This window comes from Chelonia mydas, chromosome 1 (assembly GCF_015237465.2).
Source record: "Chelonia mydas isolate rCheMyd1 chromosome 1, rCheMyd1.pri.v2, whole genome shotgun sequence".
NCBI lineage: Eukaryota > Metazoa > Chordata > Testudines > Cheloniidae > Chelonia > Chelonia mydas.
Genome location: NC_057849.1, coordinates 154,000,906 through 154,025,167, shown reverse-complemented (window position 1 = coordinate 154,025,167; position 24,262 = coordinate 154,000,906). Strand labels below are relative to the sequence as shown.

Below are 24,262 nucleotides of genomic sequence, written 5' to 3'. Positions count from 1 at the left end.
GAATACACAAACTTCCACTTGTTTTTATGCTGTATCTTCATTGTACCTTCTGTTTACCATGTGTGACCTTTTTTATTCTTTGATATTTTCTTTTGGATTAAAAACCCAGCACGTCTGTCTGAATTTTTTTATTTCAAGATGACTAAAACTGAAAGATTAGAGAAGGAATGTGTCTGTCTTCAGTTGGTATATTTGACAGCACTTGGTGTATAGTCATGGGTGGCCCAGATTTTTAAAAGTAATTTTTAGGTGCCCAACTTGTGACACCTTAAAGGAATCTGATTTTGAGAAAGTGCTGAGTTCACATCCTCTGAAAATCAGCTCCCTTTATAAGGGGCCTGAATTTGGGCCCCCAAAAATGAAAACACCCGAAATCTCTAGTGACTTTAGAAAATTTAGGGTGTGGTTTCCCACATACAATAGTTTATTTTGTTTTTTGAGGGTCTTTCACATAGTAGCAAGGGAGAAAAGTACTTTAAATGTGATTGTAAAAACACATAACTTGGCAGGGGAGTTTTGAGGGGTATATTACCTGAAACTACTTTTACCTGGATTTCAAGATGACATTGTCTCTGTATAGTAAATACCATCTGCCCTCCAAAAATCCAGCAGATATAACATTAAATTGGAAGGGTGGAATTTTCAAGTGCCCAGTGTTGGCCTAACTCTGCTTCCTCTGAAGTCTGGCAAAACGGATCCTTCCTCCAAAAGTGGCTAGTACTGGCTGTTTCAGAGGAAAATGTAAAAATCCCACAGTAGGCAGATGTGGAATAATCTGTCCCCCACATTAGGTCTCACCCATTAGTCAGAGAGTGGCTTAAGACTTGAAATATGAGGTTTATATCTCTTCCAAATTTTTTGTTATTACTCTATTTATTCTTGTTGTCCATAGAAGTTCCATGACTTTTTGAATCTTGCAACGTTCTTGGTCTCAACTACTTCCTGTGGCAGTGAGTTCCAGAGTCTAGTTCAGTGTTGTGTGAAAAAATGTTCCCACTTACTCCAGTGGCAGCAGAGTTAAGCCAACGCTGAGCACTTGAAAATGCCACCCAAAACACAGCCTGGTATAATTATGCAGTTCATGAGCTGAATGGTCAGTTTAGTAAGATGTTTTTTCAGATGTGCATATCAAATAATAAAAATAAGATTTGCCTGAAGTTAGTATTTTGTAACTGTGTGAAAGAATTTCCTGCGTGGCTTCCTTTCTGAACTTTTTTTTGCAGAGCTGGACAAAAATTTTCTGAGGGGAACAGTTCTCCATCAGACAATGCTGATTCAGCCAAATTGAAACGTTCCATGGAAACTACACAGCCACCGCCGCCTCCTCCTCAAATCTTTTCTTCCCCTCTGGCAGAGAGGGGGGAATTGAACCCGGGTCTCCCAAATTCCGGGCAAGTGCTCCAACCACTGGGCTTAAAGTCATAAGGTAGGCACCTCCTCCTCCATCTGCCAGATTTTGAATTGGACCCAATATAGTAAGCGGCCTCTGAGCATGCCTGATTGTTCCCTGCAGGTGACTTAAGCAGCCGAATGCCTGTCTTCCCCAGTTCATGGATCACTCTGGGGCTTAGGTAAGAGCGAGGCATCTGGACACACAGAGTGAGGCTGCAGTGCACATGCACATAGTCAGGAATGTAGTCAGGAAACCTTTACAGCAAAAAGCAGGCACCTATAGGGTCAGCAGAAGTTTTGTGGATCATAGTTGAGCCAAAACTGGGAATTAGATGCCTGAAACAGGGACTTGGGCATCTAAGTCTAGGGTTTAGGTGCCTAAGTACTTTTGTAGATCCCACCCGAAATGTTTATTCTTTTTTAAGGAACACAAATCATTCTGTGATTTCCTATGAAATCCCTCCCTTTGCTGAGCCTTGCATTAGAACAGGGGTCAGCAGCCTTTCAGAAGTGGTGTGCCGAGTCTTCATTTATTCACTCTAATTTAAGGTTTCGTGTGCCAGGAATACATTTTAACATTCTCTTTCTATAAGTCTATAATATATAACTAAACTATTGTTGTATGTAAAGTAAATACAGTTTTTAAAATGTTTAAGAAGCTTCATTTAAAATTAAATTAAAATGCAGAGCCCCCCCCCCCCCCCCCCCGACCGGTGGCCAGGACCCGGGCAGTGTGAGTGCCACTGAAAATCAGCTCATGTGCCGCTTTTGGCATGCATGCCGTAGGTTGCCTACCCCTGCATTAGAAAAACCAGTAGATTGCTCCACTTTCTCTGTAAAAAGAACCAAACAGGTGGTCCATGGCAAAAAGATTAGGCAACTCTGAGATTTCACAAGGGCAACCAATGTTTATCACAAGGGCAACCAATTGTTATCTCAGTGCTCAATGTTTATCATTAAACAAGTTAAATGAATACAAAAGCTACATGGAGAAGGATATACTGTATGAATGATGCCAAACAACCTCCTCCTCCACTGAAAAGGAATTGTCAATACTAGATAAATGCTCCTTCACGTATATATCGCTTCCATCAAACATGCTTCTTGGCAGACCAATAGCATTGCCTGAGGCTATGTCGACACCTAAAACACTATAGCGTTACAGCTGCAGCACTTCAATGTAGATACTCACCTTAGCAATGGGAGGGGTTCTCCTGTGGCTGTAGTTAATCCACCTCCCTGAGAGGCAGTAGCCAGGTCAACAGAAGAATTTTCTGTCGACCTAGTGCTGTCTATACCAGGGATTAGGTCGGCCCAGCTACTTCTTACAGCAGGGTGGATTTTTCACACTCCCGAGGGAGTGAGCTGTAAGTTCCCAGTGTAGACCAGCCCGCAGACTTTTTAGGGTGTGACTATGATGCAGGTGTCATTCCTAAACATGCCTTAGGACAGTTGCAAAACTCATTAACAAAATCTGTGCCTGGTATTCACAGTACTGTCCCTAGAATTCTACTGCATCTGCTTAGTTAGAATAAAATCCAACCTTTCTTCACACACAATCCCATTACTTGGCCTTTGTATGTGTGTTTGTGGGAGGGGGATGGAATTTATTCCTCCCAAATCACAGGCCAGCCACAGGGCTGGAAGACCATGACTCCACAGCCACTATTCACAAGCATTAGCACCAGCTGCCCCTCTGTGCCTCTTGCATAAGGGTTCTTGGTGACTGGATCTGTAAGCAAAATCATAGGGCATTTTCCCTTATGGCTTCTCTGTGTCACCCAATTTGGATCTAACACTGAGACCTCCTCTGTCGATCCTGCCCCTCCTGTCATGAGGTTTCAGGGATGTGGAAGGGCTTGTTATGGGCTCATTCACATGGGTGAAATTTGCTCATAGTAAAAAGTAAACAAAAATTACTTTAAGCACTTGCATCTCAAGTCTGCTTTCTACAATGAACATTTCCCAATGGCTGTGCTATGGAACCATGAATAAGGCAGCGAAAGCCACAGAAAATGGATACAGAGCGAATTAGCCAGACCCCATTAATATACTTGGACAATGAAGTAGAGAGTATGCAGATGACACCAATCTGAGGGGGTTGCAAGCATGTTAGAGGAGAGGATTAAAATTCAAAATGACCTTGATAAATTGAAGAATTGGTCTGAAATCATCAAGATGAAATTCAGTAATAATAAGTGCAAAGTACTTCACTTGGGAAGGAAAAAATCAAACACACAACTACAAAATGGGGAATAACTGGAGAGCTGGAAGAACTGCTGAACAGGATCTGGAGGTTATAGTGGATCACAAATTGAATGAGAGTTGTCAAAGTGATGCAATTGCAAAAAAGGCTACTGTCATTCTGGGTTGTATTAACAGGAGTATCCTATGTAAGACACAATTGGTGATTGTCCCATTTTACTCGACACTGGTGAGGCCTCCTCTAAGAGTATTGTGTCCAGTCCTGGATGCCACACATTAGGAAAGATAGTGACAAATTGCAGAGTCCAGAGGACAGCACCAAAAATGACAAGTTTAGAAAACCTGACCTATGAGGAAAGGTTAAAAAAAACTAGGCATGTTTAGTCTTGAGAAAAGGCTGAGGGGAGACTGGATAACAGTCTTCAAATACGTTAAAGGTTGTTACAAAGGGGGCTGTGATCAGTTGTTCTCCATGTTCACTGAAGGTAGGACAAGAAGTAATGGGCTTAATCTACAGCAAGGGAGATTTAGGTTAGATATTAGGAAAACCTTTCTAACTACAGGGATTGTTAAACTCTAGAATAGGCTTCCAAGGGAGGCTCTGAAATCCCATCACTGAAGGTTTTTAAGAACAGGTTGGACAAACACCTGTCAGGGATGGTCTGGAGGTTTACTTGGTCCTGCCTCAGGGCAGGGGGCTTTACTTGATGACCTCTCAAGGTCCCTTCTAGCCCCATATTTCTATGATTCAAACATATCACTCTTCTAAACATTTCCTGCCCTCCCAGTTGCAGATACGAGATCCTTCCCCTGTGGAATCCTACTGGTACCTCCTCATTTTTTTTTTAATATGTTGCCAAAGAAGTGCTGCCCAATCTAGGATTTTTCAGAATACTAATGGCTGAGGGTGCAGTTCGACCAATTTCCATTGGGTCAGAAAAAATTGGAAAAAATGTCTGAGCCTTCCCAAGCCCTGAATATGCTCCAGTCTCCACTAGTGGAGATACACCCCGTGGAAAATGTTCTGCCCCAAAATCCTAGTGTAGCTGCAGCTTGGGATGAGCTGTCTCTGATTATGCATTAACTGGATCTTGAACTCCAGCCATCATGGGATTTTTCAGTTTTAGTCCCTTAGTCCTCTGACCGTGTGTGTGCACATTTGGGCTGGATATCGCTTTCCCCAGCTGGATAGCATTCTAGCTTCTGTCTAAGATCAGCCAAGGGAGATGTTATGTGTTGGCTGTAACTCCTCAGCACAGCTGTGACGTTCAAGGAATGCAAACAAGAGGCAGTTTTCAAGATTATGCAGATCTTACCCTTTCCAGCAGTGCATGATGAGCAAAACTCCACCTCCCAGGGCCTAATTTTAACGTCTTTTTTTTCATTAACATATAGCAGGTAATGGGGGCTATGTAAGCTATGTAAGCAACTAGTTAGAGCTTTGGTGGCTGTACTGCTCCTTCAGCCATTGTGTGTGGAGCAAGGCTGGTGCCAAATTCCCTCCCTCCAGAAACACCTTCAGCACCTAAGCTGCCTGACTCCAGGCAGCAGGTTCCCATTTGTGGATCGCTAAACAAAGATTCACATGTCCCTGCAGCCTGGCCTTAGACTCCGAGAGGGGTACAGGGTTTCGCACTCAGCCCTCAGGTCAAAATCTCCCATTATCTGGCTTAGGGAGCTCCCTGCCTAGAGTGCTGGCTTTTGTGGATCCCATTCTTAGGCACCTATGTCTCCCTGTTCATTGTATATGGATCTTAGACACCTAACTCAGCTTGGTGGATCTCAGTGTTGTTCTTGTGATTTTTTAAAAGTTAGGCACCACGACGCTGAGTGTTGCACTCTGAGTCCCTTCATGGATCCCACCTTTGATAATAAAATTTGTCAAAATCATGATTTCTCTCTTTAGATTATCCAAATCCAGATTCTGTTGCACTCAAACAAGTTATAATTCTATTCTATTTTATTTTAATGTCCACATTTCTCTGGTTTTTCATTCCATCCCTTTCATTGCTACTAGAACTTCTTGGGGCTGCCTCTGAATTTTTCAGGTTGTTTACTGATATCAGAGAGCAAATACTTTTTCAGGGAAAAAGAAAATGGAACTGCAATTTTTGCATCTCTGACTTTCGAGGGTATGACCATGAGATGTCATTTACCTGTTCCTCTAAATCCCCAGAACAGAATCATTTTAAGTCACTTGACTGCCTCTATTGCCTTTCAGAGAGACAAGGTGAGCGAGGTAATATCTTTTATTGGACCATCTTTTGTTGGTGAGCGAGCCAAGCTTTTGAGCTACACAGAGCTCTTCTTCAGGCCCAAGTTGCTTGAAAGCGTGTCTCTCACCAACAGCAGTTGGTGCAATAAAAGATATTACCTCACTCTCCCTGCCCCCTTGTCTCTCTAATATCCTGGGACCGACATGACTACAACAACACTGCATCCATCTATTCCCTTTTGACAGTTTGGATTTTCTAATTAAACTAGGGGCAGTACTAACAGGGTCTCCTTCCATCTTCTTACAGTTTGTCACCTTGCACAAGTAGGAATAATAATGGAAACATGGTATAGATTATTTTGGGGCTTTATATACAGCTTATGGCACCCACTGAACTTCTGGGCTCTCCCAAATGCTTGCAGTTAGCTCCCCAGAGTGGGATTTGGTACAGCATGACTTCAGAATGGAAAGACATATACTTATGATGATCTGGGCCTGGATTTGACAGTTCATGTGAATTTGCAATTTACTTGAAGGGGCGGTGGGAGGGGTTGTCTGAGGATGCTAGCAGGTATCAAAGCGATGGTTTACTTTTCCACCAACCTTATCTTCCCAAATAAATCTGTTAGTTTATTCAAGCCTAGGATCCTTCTGAAACCGTTCACAGCTCTGACTGTTACATTTGGGACCAAAACAAGATAGTAGGGGTGAAATCGTGGCCTCATTTAAATCAATTGATTTCACCCTAGAAATGTATTTTTTAAGTAGATAGGGAAGGGCAGGAATCCTTCAAAGCTAAACAAGCATACAGCCACAGCTAGTCAGTAAAAGAAGAGTTGTGATATCGTAAAGGTTGCATTATTACACAGGCAAACCAAATGCAAGTTAGAGGTAGAAATGTAAAATATTAAACGGTTAACCAGTAAGTATTGGTCTTATCATTAACCCCCCCTAACCGTTAACCCCGTGTGCAGGTCTTGAATCGGTTCTCCAGCCCTGGGCAGCGCCGGCTCCAGCAGCCCCGGGCTGCACAAGCTGGCCAGCCCCGCTGCGCTCCAGGCTGCACTAGGGGCTTTGTGGGCGGTGGCCAATTGGGAAGGGGGGAACGCGTTTAGGCCAGGGGGGCATGGGCAGGGGCTGTGGGTCCTGTCGGGGGATAAAGTAGTCCCTGGCCTCCCCCTGTGCCTCTAGAAGGGGTTCAGTTGTGGAGGCGGACAGCACGCTGGTCAGTGAAGGGAAGCTACTGTTGCTGGGGTGGCACGGTGTGTCTGCGGAGGTCACACTGGGACAAAGTAGGTACCTGGGGCCCCTCTCCCTTTAATCGGATAACCGGTTAAATGATATAATTTTAATAGTTTATACAGTTATCTTTTTAAAAGACATTTACATCCCTAGTTAGAGGAAGTGCAATGTGAGACAAAACAGTCATCCTTGTAACTCCAAGATTTTATCTTATATTGAATATTTGGCATTTTGCTAATCAGTTCTATTGTACACAGTTATATTAAAATTTTGGGGAAGCTACTGAATTTTTAAAAATCTAAATTCCATTCACTTCAAGTAGAGGGGATATTTTCTCCAGCACTGTAGGAAAAGAACAACAAAACAATTACTATCACCCAGGTAACAAGACTGAAAATAGATGCAATATTACTCAGCTTACCATCCACCCCCTGGAGTTCTAACTCAAATGCAAATCTGTTCCGTTTAAATCACAGCAGTGGCCTGAGTTTCTACTGCTTTGTGTGCACATTTCCACCGGGAATAAAATAAGTAGAGACATGGCTTCACCAAGCTTATATCCCAGAGCAATGGGAACTGAAGTAAGTGACTCGTGACTGCAAGACGATAGCATGTGATGCAAGACACACATACAGGGCAAACTGCTGAGAGATACAGTTTATGACTAGGAGTTCTATTCTTACTGCCTGCAAAGGGGCTTGCTCTTTTCCAGCTCATAGCATACATGAGAATACAAATGTATTTAGTACAGTATCTCTCATATAAACTCTCTCCCAACTCTTTTCAGGGTTAAGTAATACAAGTTATGTAGCAAGATGTATATGGACGTAAATTACAGAAAACAACAGGATTAAAAAAAAAAAAAACCCAGCAAAGTGCCTAAAAAACCCCCAGCCCACTGAAAACATAGCTTTCTCATGAAACTATCATTACCACACGCCACACTGTATTGCATTGTATTACATTGCACTGTAGCTGGTTGTGGCTCTGAACAGCAGGGATTTTGTTCACTGTTAGGCTATGTCTACACTATGAAGCTTTTAGCAACACGGCTGTGCCTTTACAGCCATGCCGCTAAAAGCCGTGCAGTGTAGCTGCTGTTTGTCGGCAGGAGTTCTCTTGCCGACAAAAAACTTCCACCCCCAAAGAGCGGTGTTAGTGTTGTCGGCAGGAGACAAAGTGCTGTTCACACCAGCACTTGTGTCGACAAAACTTTTGTCTTTTGGGGGAAGGGGTGGTCATGTTTCTTTAACACCTCTGAAGGACAAAAGTTTTGTCTTTCACTTGCCAATGTAAACAAAGCCTTAGAAAAATGTACCTGTCAGTTAATGGCCACGTACAGTTACCATTTTACATAAATAACAATGGCAAGGCATTGTACAGTGAATAAACTAAAAGCAATTCGTTAAAAAAATAATAGGGAAAAGTTATTTTTCCACAGTTTTGATAGTAGATCTAAGCACAATAGGATTCAATCCTTAATTCAGCTAATATAAAAAACTTGGAGCCAGATTCTTAGCAGATGTAAAAGAGTGTAGGTCTGTTGGTTTCCATGTAGTCATGCAGATTTACCCTAATAGAATATCTGGGTCTAGATTTCTGCTTTCTGTTCACTTTAACTTTTTAGTTCAATATCGGCTGGGGACAAAAACATGTAGAAGGCAGGAGCAATTGGAATACTATGGCTTATTGGAACAGGGAAAGTGATATTACATGAATAAGGAATGTACATCTTAGAATACACAGAGTGAAACATTCTGGGGTTTTCTTTGGATGGAAGGATATTTCTAGCCTCATTTCTGGAGGAGGTCAGTGTCAGGCTAAGGGTCCAGGATCTGTAGAACACCAAAACTCTGGACTGTCTTCAGTCTGCATTTCAAGTATTTTAACCTAATACCATCATTGCCCTGGCTCTCTTCGTGGCATTCAGCCTTCTGGGCCCAAAGTTCTTGAATATATTACTCATGGGAGTCATCCCATTTACTTCTAGTGGATGACTCATATAAAGGTTGCAAGATCAGGTCCTACATTTGAAGATTACGATACATTGCATGATCTTGTCTCTCGGGCCATTGTAAAGTCTGCTCTGCAAAATGATAAGGTGGGCTGCCAAAGAGGGATAAAATTAACTATATAACTAATGAGTAGAAATCCTGCATTGTGGCTAATCTTCTAAAGTAGCATGCAGCTGAACATAAAATATTAGCCTTTGATTTTAATTGAATGCTGAACACACATGACCAATGATCTTGTGATCAGCATATTTTTCCAGCTGGATAGACTGCTACTTCTACCAGTAAATAGATTAATGTGGCACAAACGGGCTGATTTTCACTTACAAAACTTAATTTTTATGTGTACAAAACCTATGCCACCTAAAATTGCCTCCCTAAAACATCAACACTCTTGTACACTCTTGAGACCCATCCACACCCACACTAAAAACAGTCAGATTGGTGGAACTGGTTACAATTCCCTGATGACAACTAAAACCCTGTTCACATTTGTAATGCAAATGTGTTTTAATGATCTCCCTGAGCTGTACTATGTACACCAGTCCTGTTTGACTAGTTGTACAGATCTGTAGCGGGTTAGTGACATCACACACCCGGGACAGTGGCAATGTGTGGCAGGGTTCTTCCCATTGCCTCCCGCGTGTGCCCCAACTCGGACCTGGGTAAAAGGGGAATTTAGATTCCAAACCATTCAGTCCTTGGCCTGTCTCTTGAGAATTCCAACTAGAAAACTAGTTGGTACCATTCGGGGCTGGGTCATCCAGAGGAACATCAAACGGTAACTTTTGATCACGAATGAACTTAGGTTCATTTTGAACTGGAGGCATAAAAGCACTGAGAAGTTCTGTAGCCCATTACTAACCCCCTGAGCCATACGCGCTCTTAAAAATATAAAAAATAACTTATCAGTGTTCTTTTAAAGTGGACTTCAAAACTGAGGCTAGTGTTTAAAAATACATCCTGAGGAGCTGACATTGCAGAGTACTGAAGTCAATAGGAGGCGGGGGCATTCAGCACTTTGCAGGATCAGGCTCTGGGGGTAGTAACGATAGGCTTTTTATTTTTCCATCATTCACCCATCTGTTCCAGGGACCTGTTCTCTGATCTAAAGAAAGTTAAGACACCTATAAATGCTATTCAGTGCACTATAATCACTATTGTAGTCAATATGGATTTAAGTCCGGCAGTCATTCTTCAGACCAGTTCTGTTCCATCGATGCAGAAAACGTGCCAGTCCTGCTAGTTTGCCGTTCTGTTTTATTTAAAACTTTCTGAGAAATAGAATTGATTGCTGCCTCTTCTGCACAAAAGCCATCAGCCCAAGCCTCTTTGTCAAATCATTTAGAATGTCCATAATAACTCTCCAGCACAGAGTGAGCTCTGTGACAATATCCATTTTCAATAATCTACTTCCTGTTAGCAGGAGAAGAGCATTTTCCCCCTCTTCATTGACAGTTCCTGACAACATTATTTCTTTTAATACTGGTCCTATGGAACTTCTATTTGAACAGAAGACATAAGGACTAATAAATAAAACAGTGCTAGGACTCTTACATAGTAAATCTTCATTTTGTACAATCAATCTTAAGCAACCACTCAAATGACCAACAAAATTAATGTCTTAGCAGAGATTGACTTCTGATTAAGGGGGTGCAGAACTGTGCTGACTTAGGTCCCAATTCTGCCACCTTAAGGGGTTGTCTAGACTGGAAAGAGTGATTAGGGCAGGGGTGGCCAACTTGCACCTGAGAAGGAGCCAGAATTTACCAATGTACATCGCTAAAGAGACACAGTAATATGTCAGCAGCCCCCATCAGCACCCCCTTGCACCTGCCAGCAGCCCCACTGATCAGCCCTCCCTGGGCCTCCCTCGCTCCCTGTGCCTCCCACAGTGTGCAGGAGGCTCTGAGGGGGAGTGGGAGGAGAAAGGGCATGGCAGGCTCAAGGGAGGGGGAGGGGGTTGGGGCAGGAAGGGACAGGGCTTTGGGGGAAGGGGTGAAGTGGAGGCAGGGCATGTGGCAGAGCCAGGGGTTGAGCAGTGAGCACCCCCCACCCCCAGCACACTGGAAGATTGGTGCCTGTAACTCCAGCCCCGGAGTCGGTGCCTAAAGCAGGAGCCGCATATTAACTTCTGAAGAGCCGCATGTGGCTCCGGAGCCACAGGTTGGCCACCCCTGGATTAGGGTTAACTAATGCATTTTAACAGGTTACAGAGTAACAGCCGTGTTAATCTGTATTCGCAAAAAGAAAAGGAGTACTTGTGGCACCTTAGAGACTAACCAATTTATTTGAGCATGAGCTTTTGTGAGCTACAGCTCACTTCATCGGATGCATACTGTGGAAACTGCAGAAGACATTATATACACAGAGACCATGAAACAATACCTCCTCCCACCCCACTCTCCTGCTGGTAATAGCTTATCTAAAGTGATCATCAAGTTGGGCCATTTCCAGCACAAATCCAAGTTTTCTCACCCTCCGCCCCCACAAACTCACTCTCCTGCTGGTAATAGCCCATCCAAAGTGACCACTCTCTTCACAATGTGTATGATAATCAAGGTGGGCCATTTCCTGCACAAATCCAGGTTCTCTCACCCCCTCACTCCCCTCCAAAAACCACACACACAAACTCACTCTCCTGCTGGTAATAGCCTATCCAAAGTGACCACTCTCCTTACAACGTGCATGAAAATCAAGGTGGGCCATTTCCAGCACAAATACAGGTTTTCTCACTCCCCCGCCCCCCTTTTTCCCAAAAAAACACACACACACAAACTCACTCTCCTGCTGGTAATAGCTTATCCAAAGTGACCACTCTCCCTACAATGTGCATGATAATCAAGGTGGGCCATTTCCAGCACAAATACAGGTTTTCTCACTCCCCCCGCCTTTTTCCCAAAAAAACACACACACACAAACTCACTCTCCTGCTGATAATAGCTCATCCAAAGTGACCACTCTCCCTATAATGTGCATGATAATCAAGGTGGGCCATTTCCAGCACAAATCCAGGTTTTCTCACCCCCCCCCCCCAACACACACACAAACTCACAGGCTGGGTGTAGAGGTGCAGAGCTTGGGTAGCAGTTACCAGAGGTATTTTGCCTTTGGACCTCTAGATGCATGGAGAAGTGAGGCGAGGGTGCTTAGGACTGCTTTCTACATGTCCTTTTTGGAGATGCAGCATGTGTTCCCTCCAACAAATAACCTTAGCCTGCTAGCTAGTGCACAGAGATGGGCAGAGCCCTGCATACACGTGCTCGCTCCCTTAGCAGGGGCTTGGGCACATCTAATGATGCTGTAACTCCCCTCGCTCACCAGGAATGCAAGCAGTGCTTTGTTAGTTGCACCTGAACAGGTGTGTGAGGGCTCTCTGAGCCTGATCTCTGTCTGGCGCACCTGTGCTAGAGGTCGCCAGAACTGGGCACAAAACCTGAAGGACAGACGTTACACGTGTGATAGGTGCTTTGCTCTTCTGGGGAGAGGAACTGGGTCTACGAGAACACAAGACTCACATTGGCAGTTGTTGAAAGGGCAATCAGAAATGCCAGAACCACTTACTGACTGCTCCTTTGGATTGCCCATGAAGAGGAAATAATTACTGGAAGAGAGGAGAGGAATCATGCAGCAGGCGCTTGAGGCACGTAGAGAGAAAATGTTAATGTCAATGCACAACTATGTTAATAGACACTCAGGGTCTCCTACACATATTGCTTCCCTACAGGAAGTATTTTCTTGAGTTCCTTCAAAAAAGGGGTGTGTGCCTACACACCTCCCCACACCTATGTGGCTAGAACAATGCACGCAGCCCCCTCACGTTCTGGGAGTGAAGAAGTGCAACAGAATCCTATCACAATCCAGGCAGTAGGATGGCAGAAGAAATGTTATTTTCCAGAATCTAAGGGGCTTTGAAAACAATGGCCAGTAATCAAATCTTAACGTTAAACAAACTCAAAAGAAACTATCAGTATGTCTTTAAATAATTATCCATGAGACTTGCTTCTAAATTGACAGGAGCCAGAGAAAAGCAACATAGAATCAGATGACATGAAGTGATATTTAATTAACCCAGTATTTCAGAGCAGTCATATGCTGGCGGTAAACTCTTTAGTTGTGATTTGTTTGATCCCATATCAAAATGTACTATCTCAATGAGATATATTCCAGCAGTGATTTATGTGCATATTCTCTCCCTGAGTGCAAGTCATTTTCATTTCAGTTTATGGAGTTTTGCATGTGCATGTAGAGGAGAATATGCCCTTTATGGCAGAGCTTTGGACTCGCAGAAATATTCCACATTATGTTGCAGTTACCTGAAACCCTAATGCTAGCATTTTCTAGCTCTTCCTTCTCCTCCGTATTTTGCCATACACGTTTAAGGTTGGTTGGGGTTTGGCTATAAAGCTGTCTGAGAGAAGTTTGAAGCAGACTTCAGAATAGCAAAGACTACAAAGCTGCTCTGCGCTGTTCCCTTCTGTTCTAAAGAACATCACTGTAAACCCAAAACCTCAGCCACTGCCTGCTGAAGTTCAGGAAACACATGTACAACTGGAGACCTCTGATTGTTAAATGTGAAATCAAAAGCAACAGTCAAACTTCCTTCATGCTGTGTGTTTGGTGTGCAAATTGTGTGTGGGTTTCATGCTGTTGTTTTTATACACATATGCATGTTTACAGAGTGCACTATATGTTGTTTGGGTGGGCATATAACACATGGGGTGCATATCGTGCAATGTGGCATTACACAATTGCATGTTTCTATTCAGGGTTACCGTGTGTGCACAAGCATGTAGCATATTGTGTTTGTGTTTGTATATATATCTAGGGTGAGTGTATGTTTTGTGTAGATGTGCATGTTCTAATGAAACTATTACTTTCTGTGGATACATTTAGGTGGGGCTGGTAATGTTGTCTCTTATTATAGTTCCCCGACACCTCCCATTATAGAACCCTGTTTTCAGTAACTTATAACTTTCCCAAACTTTAACAGTTTAGGCTGAAATTTTCCATGCTAGTTGTTGGCCTCAAACTGAATGCTTTGTGGAAAATTTCAGCAAAAATGTTTAAGGTGATTCCAAGAATGAGACTAGGGGAAAATATGTTATTTTGCCCATGTAAAAAAATTCTGGTGACCTTTTTATTTGAAAAGCTCTAACACCCCCATGCTGTGGAGCAGGAATTTAAAATTTGGCCAGGGGGTACTCTTTGTGTCAGGGATGTAACTTTTGCCATCCCTGTGAAAATCTGCCCAAATTTTCAGTTATAAGCCTGTGAAAAATTGCAGTTTGCACATGTTCAATGGAGACTTACCAGATGTATGCAACTAAATTCCCTGAAGATCCCATCCATATCAGGGATGCTACAGCCCAGCCCTGTAATTGCATCTCTCGGCTGCTGTGGGACCAGGTCCAGCTACCTGAATAGACAGGAGGGAGCCTGCCTGTCTGTTCTGTGCTAAAAATGACTCCCTGCTGTGCCCAAGCAGTGTGGAGGACCAAGCTGCCTGATTCAAACGCAGAGGGGACAAGAGCCAGAACTGTGGGGAGGGAGGAAGGTAGATTAAAACAAACCTGGGGAGTGGAGGGTGTGTGTGGGAACTAGACACTAGCAAAAAGTAGGAGACAGAAGTTGGAACTGAAAGTTAGCTTGCGGGGACAATATGACAGGCTCAGCTAGGAGAATGGGAGACAGTGGTTGTGCGGAGAAAGTGAAATCAGATGAGAAGCTGCGGGGGAGATGGGACTGAAAATCAGTGAGGTGGGGAAGAAGTCGAGGGGAAGGGAAGACAGAGCTAATGAGAAGCCAGAATATGAGGGAAAGAACTGAGTCTAGTTGGGCAAATAGATGGGGATAAGGAGCCAGGGAGCAGTGAGAGGGAGACTGAGATTGGAGCCTGGGGAGGAAGATTGGAACTGGAAGCCAGTAGAGTTGGAGAACATGGACAGAGAGGAGGTGACTGGAGGCCACAGTGGGAAACACACAGATCAGACAAGGAGCAAGGAGTGATTGAACTGCCTGGGCAAGGAGACTGGGGACAAGGAGCTGGGAGGGTGGGAAATAGAATGGCTGGGTAAGGAGACTGTGATTTGAATGGGAAGCCTGAGGAGGAGAGACTGGAACTGACTAGATGAGAATGTAACTAGGGTGAGGAGCCAGAGGTGGAGAAGAGACAGGGCTGTGGGGAGAGGGGACAGAAGGGATCATATTTTGGGGGGATGTGCAGAAGGATCCATGCCCATTAGAGCACACTCCCCTCTAAAGCCTGGAAGGAAACTTAGGATTCCTGAGTCTCACCTTTCCTCTGCTATCAGTAATTAGCTGTGAAACTCACTGGCAAAGTGTCCCATTGCCCTCTAGTGCTGGCCCACATAGAGAATAGCAACATCCTACTGCTTTCAGTTACTCTGTTAGCGCAAGTGACAGAGGTCTGTGTGGTGGATCAGAAGGTTCTAAGGGTGTCAATATGATGCTTCATGATGGAATTTCTGTTTTTTTCAGTTTGCTTTCTTAAAAAAACCTGTGAAATTACACACACATTCACATAAATAGGAGACCTAGAACTAGCCAACGCTGTTCCATCAGTCCCAGGTGTGCTGCTAATTAACTGCATTTTAGCCAAAAGGGCAAGGATTAAGATCAGGTGATTGCCTGAGACAGCTGGGCTTTATAAAAGGGCAGAAAAGGCAGTTTGGAGGAGGAACCACAGGGGACAAGGTGGGTTTCTGTGGCAGGTTATGAAAGCGGGGTTGGAAGAAACAGGTAAAATAGCTTGGGAGTCAGTGCTCTAGTCCTGAGCCTGGAAGATTGAAATATAGCTAAGCCTGGAGAGGGCTGAGGTGATGAAGGATTCCAGGGAAGCCCTCTGAGAAATCAGGGTAAGGCCAAAAGTACAGTTTGCCTGCTGACTTCTTGGAGCCAGAGAGTTGGATAAGGAATGCAGAGTCCTGTGGCAATCTAGAAAGGACTGGGAGTGGCTTATTTTGAGATTTATACTTTGATTGTTTTTGTTAATAAATGCAGACACCCCTCCTTCTACCCCCTTCCCCCCCCCACCCCCAAGAAAGGGAGCTATTGAACAGAAAGCCTTTGTGGCTTATTTCTGGGAAGCTGGTGAGAAGAAACTGAGGCAGCACACCCTCTGACGTGCACATGTTAAAAGTACATTAAGATTGCAAAGCCAAGCACTCAAGTTAGGAAATGCTAAAATGAAGGTTACTTGTGCACAGAGCTGCTAACTTCCATTCTAGCTGGGGAGTACTCAACTTCCCTTCCTCCAAGTCCCCACCTCTTCCTGTCCCTGCTCTGCCCAAGACCCTGCCCGCCATTCCACCTCTTCCCTCAAAGCCCCACCCCTGCCCCCTCCCTGCCTGTGCCCCATCCCCTTCCCTCCCAGTGCCTCCTGCATGCTGTTGAACAGCTGTTCTGTGGTGTGCATGAGGAGGAGGAGTTGATCAGCAGGCTGGCCAGTGGGTTGGAGGCACTGCAGGGAGGAGAAGGAGTTGATTGGAGGGGAAAGGGGGTGGGAGGAGCTTGGCTGCTGGTGTGGGGCTAAGCACCCTCTAATTATTTTTCCCTGGATGCTTTAGCTATGGTATTTTTTTTTTTTTTTCAAAGGCCCTCTGCCTCATTTGCTGCACAGGATAGACCTGCTCTGGAGATGAATCAGGGTTGTGTAATGAAGGGGAATGTTGTCTATAAGATCCCTGTTTCATTTGTTTCAGAATGCGGAAGGGCTGTGGTAAGTGAAGCAAGGAGGGAAAGGAAGGTCTCATGGGTAAGGCAGTGGAACATGGTCCTGGAGAACTCGGTTCTATCCTCTTCCTGTCCTATCAAGTTCCGATGTGATGCTGGTCGAGACATTTAAATCAAACTTGTCATAGGTGGTTGCTAATTGTGTTCCTCATGTTTTGGGTGCCTGACTTGAGAGCATGTGGTCTGATTTGCATAAAAGCTGAGCACTCACGGATGGGAATGAACTCCATGGAAGCTGTGCTTTGAACACACAAAATACAATATAATGCTAAGTAATCAGAAATATCAGGTTGTAGATATCTCAAATGGGGCACCCAAAATTAGTGGATATTTTTGACCTTCCTCTCTGTTTCCTGTCTGTAAAATGGGGACTATAATGCTAGTTCACGGCACAGGAGAGTTGTGAAAATAAACTGTTTGAAGCACTTAGATACTATTATGAGAAACACCACAAGAAGCCCTAGAGGAAATCAATAATTCTGTTTCCATAGCAGTGTTTGTTCAGGCCTTATTTACTGCACTCTGCTCAATGAGGATAAAACAAAATAGTAGCTTTGTGCACTAAATGAGGTAAGGGTCCCTCTGACAGAATGTATCCCTGTATTCACACTGTACACACTACTGTAGAAATTTTTGTACAAAATATGCCTTGTGAGGTATTATTTGAAAACTCAAACGTGCTGATGACTATTATCCTGATAAAATGTGTGGCAACACTATGTGAAGCTATAAGATTCCATTGTATGGTGGTATTAACATGTTCCAAACTGAGGTTGACAAACAGGTCTGTCTCAAACAAAAGAATGTGTGCTCTGCTTAAATTGCATTTAGGCAGTAAATAGAGTCCTCAAGCAGCATGGGAAACAAGGAAACTCAAACAGGTGAGAGAGAATGCAGCAGAGAACATCCTTCCCCATAGACTTTGTTTCCTGATACCCAGCTGGAAATGTTTTTCAAGAGGCGGACAAACACCCTAAGGTACTCCCCTCCCCATTGATTTACTGCACTTGAAGGGCCAAAGTAAGCAGCTGATGGATGAGGGGAGGGGTCCTGACCTAAAAAGTTTGGTCACTAAGACTGCTGAAAGCATGTGGTGAGAGAACTGTGCCTTGAATTGAACATTGTTTAAGTAGGCACCAGTAGCATTTTATCTTTTTCTTGTAATTATTTCTGATGCTCATGCTTCATTACTTGAACTTGCTTAAAATCTATCTTTGTAGCGAATATACTTGTTTTGTTTTATCTAATCCAGTGTGCATGAATTGAAGTGTCTGAGAAACTCCATTTGAGGTGGCAAGCTGTGTGTATATTATTTATATAACAGAAAAAAGATTGTCGGGCTCAACGGGTAGTGATCAATGGCTCCATGTCTAGTTGGCAGCCGGTGTCAAGTGGAGTGCCCCAGGGGTCGGTCCTGGGGCCGGTTTTGTTCAATATCTTCATAAACGATCTGGAGGATGGTGTGGATTGCACTCTCAGCAAATTTGCAGATGATACTAAACTGGGAGGAGTGGTAGATACGCTGGAGGGCAGGGATAGGATACAGAAGGACCTAGACAAATTGGAGGATTGGGCCAAAAGAAATCTGATGAGGTTCAATAAGGATAAGTGCAGGGTCCTGCACTTAGGACGGAAGAATCCAATGCACCGCTACAGACTAGGGACCGAATGGCTAGGCAGCAGTTCTGCGGAAAAGGACCTAGGGGTGACAGTGGACGACAAGCTGGATATGAGTCAGCAGTGTGCCCTTGTTGCCAAGAAGGCCAATGGCATTTTGGGATGTATAAGTAGGGGCATTGCCAGCAGATCGAGGGACGTGATCGTTCCCCTCTATTCGACACTGGTGAGGCCTCATCTGGAGTACTGTGTCCAGTTTTGGGCCCCACACTACAAGAAGGATGTGGATAAATTGGAGAGAGTCCAGCGAAGGGCAACAAAAATGATTAGGGGTCTAGAGCACATGACTTATGAGGAGAGGCTGAGGGAGCTGGGATTGTTTAGTCTGCAGAAGAGAAGAATGAGGGGGGATTTGATAGCTGCTTTCAACTACCTGAAAGGGGGTTCCAAAGAGGATGGCTCTAGACTGTTCTCAATGGTAGCAGATGACAGAACGAGGAGTAATGGTCTCAAGTTGCAATGGGGGAGGTTTAGATTGGATATTAGGAAAAACTTTTTCACTAAGAGGGTGGTGAAACACTGGAATGCGTTACCTAGGGAGGTGGTAGAATCTCCTTCCTTAGAGGTTTTTAAGGTCAGGCTTGACAAAGCCCTGGCTGGGATGATTTAACTGGGACTTGGTCCTGCTTCGAGCAGGGGGTTGGACTAGATGACCTTCTGGGGTCCCTTCCAACCCTGATATTCTATGATTCTATGAATGGACTTGTATTGTCCAGGAGATGGTTAGACTGTACAGGACGTGCATCTGTGGGGGGAAATCTAAGACTGGAGGTGTGTTAGAGTCACGATGCAATATAACTAAGGCTGGTGATTTATATGCTGGAGGCTTTGTGAGCAGTCCAGGCTGGAGACTATATCAGCAAAGGATTGTACGTTAGAGGGTAGGGATGAAACAGCTACTCATTAGTTTGGATTGTACCCTGATATGTCCCGGTCCCATGGGGGAAAAACCGCATGATCATATAATTAGACTGTAGTATAATGAATACACATAAAGGGCTGAATTAAGGGCGCATGGGCAATCTTAATTCTATTTCCTAACTTTTGAGTGCTTGATTTTGCAACTTTAAAGTTTTAATGTGGTTTTTTGTGTGTAATATGTAACTATATGTTGTGCAGGGTATGTAATTGGGTATCACTTGTGAGTAGTGTATGGAGTTTGTGTGTAGTGTCAATAGGTGCACTTTTTACATGCTGTGAGTGTGTGTAATTTCATTGTGTGCATAAATACAACCTTCTGACTAAAACTCTATGAAAATACAACTCAATTCCATCTACTAGATAGGAGTGAAGTCTCAAGCCTAAAGCCTGCTTAAATAGCCATCTGAGACAAAATTTCATTAAAACCCTGTACCTACAGCTATGCAAATAAATTTGGGTATTGAGAAACTCCATAACTAATGGCTGCAGAGCAGATCTGGAACAATTCTCTTCCTAATTAGTATTCTTTTTCTGTAAGTACCGGCAGTTTAACAATCTCAAGCAAAGCAGCAGTCACTCCCTCTATCACAAAGCACTAGAGAATCAAATGACAAATCCAAACAAGAACATAATCCACTCCTATATGATGTTATCCAAGGCCTCAGCACCATTAACCTCCTGATCTGAGGAGCAAATCTCTCCAAAACTGAACGTATCCAAGACACTGAACCAAAAGCTAAAACGTCAAAGTATGGTGCGTTGGGCAGAAAAAGTCAGAATATGCTAAACTGATACAGCTCCCTACACAAATCACCATAGCAAAAGGTGAAAAACTCTATGGTAGGCTCTCACCAAACACAGAATATGAGACCATAAACTACAGGTAGAAAATGAAGGCCATAAAGTGAAGTGCAAATGCAGAGAAACAACTCTGCAACTGATGTGGCAGGAAAGGGACTGAACGAGAGGCATTTTCTACCCGATTGTTCAAAGTATAAAGTAGTATAAGGAACATAGTGCCTCAAATTACCAGAAATAAGACCACTATTTAAAATGTTGACTAAAACCTGCACGTTAGTAGGAGAAAGAGGAGACCGCTGAGAGGATTTCATGCTATGAGTCAATCTTTGACTGAATCAGGAATGGTCAATAGTGACAAATGGACAGGAGGATTAAATCCACAAACATGCTGTGAAGTCCTATCCTGGGCTGCAGCTTAATGTATTGTATCTCTACTCTTGTAGCTGGTTATGCCAAAATACCATTGAACTCAATTAAAAATTGCTTTGTGTATGCCATGTATGGTCAGTGTCAGTGTGTGCTCTTGTGGTACCAGAGGGTGTATTGTACATTCTTTGCCTATGTATGATATCAGTGGTTGAATTGCCCATAGCGTGTGGGTTCACTGCATGTTCCATATGTATGGGGAGAGGTGGCTAAGTATGTGTGTAGGAGTGTGATGGCTGTATGATGTAATTCTGGTGTGTTCTCTCTCTCTGGGACTGTGCATATATGATGGTTTTCAGTGGGTAGCTCTGCATTGGTGTCCATCAGAAGTGTCAGCGGGTGCATTGAATGGCACTGTGTAGCTCAGTGCCTAGCTCTCAAAGTTGCCATGTCTAGGCAGTCAATAATGGACTGTGTGGTATGTATGTTTGAGTAGCTGCCATGGTGAGTGGGTAACAGAGGTGGCAGTAGGGAGTGGGCATGGGGTAGATGGTGGTTGGGGGCTGTCAGATGCACTGTGTGTGGGAGAGTGTTTAGGGTGGCTGCAGTGGGTGGGTATTGCAAGACCTAATGGTAGGTGTACAGTCTAGTATTTGGATGTGAGTGCACTGGGTGCTGGGGAGTTTCATGAATGTGGGGGGTGGCATTGTTTGCATTATGTGATGAGGGGATGGGAAGGTGGTAACATTTGAGTGTGTGGGGTATGGTAGGAGGTGATGTGTACAGGGACGAGCAATGGGTACACTGATGTATAAGGGTGTGTGTGTGGAGGTGGTAATGTGGGGAGGGGGAGGAGTGTGTGAGACAGATACAACAATTGCCTTATGAGTGGGAGACTTTATTTAATTAAGAATTCTTTGAGGGGGTCAACAAGCACGTGGACAAGGGGGATCCAGTGGATATAGTGGGCTTAGATTTTCAGAAAGCCTTTGACAAGATCCCCCACGAAAGGCTCTTAAGCAAAGTAAGCAATCATGGGATAAGAGGGAAGGTCCTCTCATGGATTGGTAACTGGATAAAAGAAGGAAACACAGGGTAGGAATAAATGGTCCATTTTCAGAATGAAGAGAGGTAAATAGTGGTGTCCCCCAGGGGTCTGTACTGGGACCAGTCCTATTCAACATATTCATAAATGATCTGGAAAAGGAGGTAAACAGTGAGGTGGCAAAATTTGCAGATGATACAAAACTACTCAAGATAGTGAAGTCCCAGGCAGACTGTGAAGAGCTACAAAAGAATCTCACAAAACTGGGTGACTGGGCAACAAAATGGCAGATTAAATTCAATGTTGATAAATGCAAAGTAATGCACGTTGGAAAACAGAATCCCAACTATACATATAAAATGATGGGGTCTAAATTAGTTACCACCACTCAAGAAAGATCTTGGAGTCATTGACTGGATATTTTCAGAAAACTATCCACAATGTGCAGTGGCAGTCAAAAAAACAAACAAAGTTGGGAATCTTTAAGAAAGGGACTGAGAATAAGACAGAGGATATCTCAGTGCTTCTCTATAAATCTATGGTACACCCACATCTTGAATACTGCATGCAGATGTAGTTGCCCCATCTCCAAAAAGGTATACTGGAATTTGAAAAGGTTCAGAAAAGAGCAACAAATTATTAGGGGTATGGAACAGCTTCTGTATGAGAAGCAACTAATACGATTGGGACTTTTCAGCTTGAAAAGAGATGACTAAACAAGGATATGATAGAGGTCTATAAAATCATGACTGGTGTGGAGAAAGTAAATAAGGAAGTGTTATTTACTCATTGTCATAACTCACAAACTAGGGGTCACCAAATGAAATTAATAGGCAGCAGGTTTAAAACAAAAAGAAGCACTTTTTCACACAACACACATTCAACCAATGGAACTCTTTGCCAGAGGATGTTGTGAAAGCCAAGACTATAACAGGGTTCAAAAAAAAACTAGATAAGTTCATGGCGGATAGGTCCATCAATGGCTATTAGCCAGGATGGGCAGGGATGGTGTCCCTAGCCTCTATTTGCCAGAAGCTGGGAGTGGATGATGGGGGATGGATCACTTGATTACCTGTTCTGTTCATTCCCTCTGGGGTACCTGGCATTGGCTGCTGTCGGAAGACAGGATACTGGGCTAGATGGACCTTTGGTCTGACCCAATATGGCTGTTCTTAGCTTCACAGTCTCTTGTATTAAATTAATTCTGGCCAGGATGGGATGTAACAGGCTGGCACTAAGTGTGTGGGAGTATGGGGCAGCGGGAGTGGCACTGGCTGTGCAGTGGGAGTGTGGGTGGCGGTGGATGTGCAATAGGACTGGGGGCAGGGTGTGGCACTAGGTGTGTGGGGGTATGGGACAGGGGGAGTGAGGGTGGCACTAGGTGTGGAGGGGTGGGGACAGTGGGAGGATGGGCGGCACTGGATGTGCAATGGGACTGGGGGGACGGGGGTGGCACTAGGTGCGGGGCAGTGGGAGTGGGTGGCACTGGATGTGCAGTGGGACTATGGGGGCGCAAGGGGGTTGCACTTGGTGTGGGGGGGTGAGGAGCAGTGGGAGTGTGGGCGGCACTAGGTGTGGGGGCAGGGAGGTGGCACTTGGTGTGGGGGGTGAGGAGCAGTGGGAGTGTGGGCGGCACTGGATGTGCAGTGGGGGCAGGGGAGCAGCACTTCGTGTGAGGGGCAGTGGGAGTGTGGGCAGTACTAGATGCGTAATGGGACTGTGGGGGCAGGGGGGTGTCACTTGGTGTGGGGGGCAGTGGGAGTGTGGGCGGCACTAGGTGTTGGGGCAGGGGGGCGGCACTTGGTGTGGGGGGGTGAGGGGCAGTGGGAGTGTGGGCGGCACATGGTGTGGGGGGGAGGGGCAGGGGGCGGCACTTTGTGTGAGGGGCAGTGGGAGTGTGGGCGGCACTAGGTGTGTGGGGGGGGGGTGAGGAGCCGTGGGGGTGTGGGCGAAACTGGATGTGCAGTGGGGCAGGGGGGCGGCCCCAGGTGTGGGCGGCACTGGATGTGCAGTGGGACTGTGGGGGCAGGGGGGCGGCACTAGGTGTGTGTGGGGGGGTGAGGAGCCGTGGGGGTGTGGGCGGCACTGGATGTGCAGTGGGGCAGGGGGGCGGCCCCAGGTGTGGGCGGCACTGGATGTGCAGTGGGACTGTGGGGGCAGGGGGCGGCCCCAGGTGTGGGGCAGGGGGACTGTGGTGTGGGTGCCGCGGGGGGTGGGGGGGGTGGCGGCGGCGCCTTTAAATGGCGCTGGCGGGCGCTGCCGGCTCACTCCGGCGCTGGGCTGGCGGATGTAAGCCGGGGCTTAGGTGTCTGCGCCGATCGCCTGACTCCGCCGCCTGGGCTGCCCGGCCCCGCTCTCCCCTGTGCGCCCGGCGGCGGCTCGGCAGCTCCGCGCTGCCCGGGGAGGCTCCGGCCCCGGCCGCGTGCAGCGGGGGCAGGGCGCGCGGGCGGCATGGAGGAGGCGGAGGCGCGGTGCCGGGTGCTCTCCATCCAGAGCCATGTCGTGCGCGGCTACGTGGGCAACAAGGCGGCGAGCTTCCCGCTGCAGGTGAGCCGGGCCGGGCGCCTGGGGGAGGAGGCTGCCCGGGCGCGGTGCTTTCCCGCTGCCAGGCGGGCGCCGCGCCGGTGCCCG

General features: G+C 45.4%; 1 protein-coding gene across 2 annotated transcripts in view; it reads left to right on the top strand.

The window, feature by feature from the left end:
* The first annotated feature begins 16,607 nt into the window (after nucleotides 1-16,607).
* PDXK (pyridoxal kinase) overlaps nucleotides 16,608-24,262 on the top strand; it is an 81,294-nt gene continuing 73,639 nt past the window's right edge. The window contains exon 1 of one of the 2 annotated variants that reach the window (XM_043538166.1): nucleotides 16,608-16,807. In XM_043538166.1, coding sequence (XP_043394101.1) covers nucleotides 16,658-16,807 — 150 coding nt within the window. In that variant the 5' untranslated portion in view covers nucleotides 16,608-16,657. Of the gene's footprint in view, nucleotides 16,808-23,898; nucleotides 24,179-24,262 lie in introns of those variants that run through there. The other variant, XM_027826823.3, reaches the window with a different exon arrangement.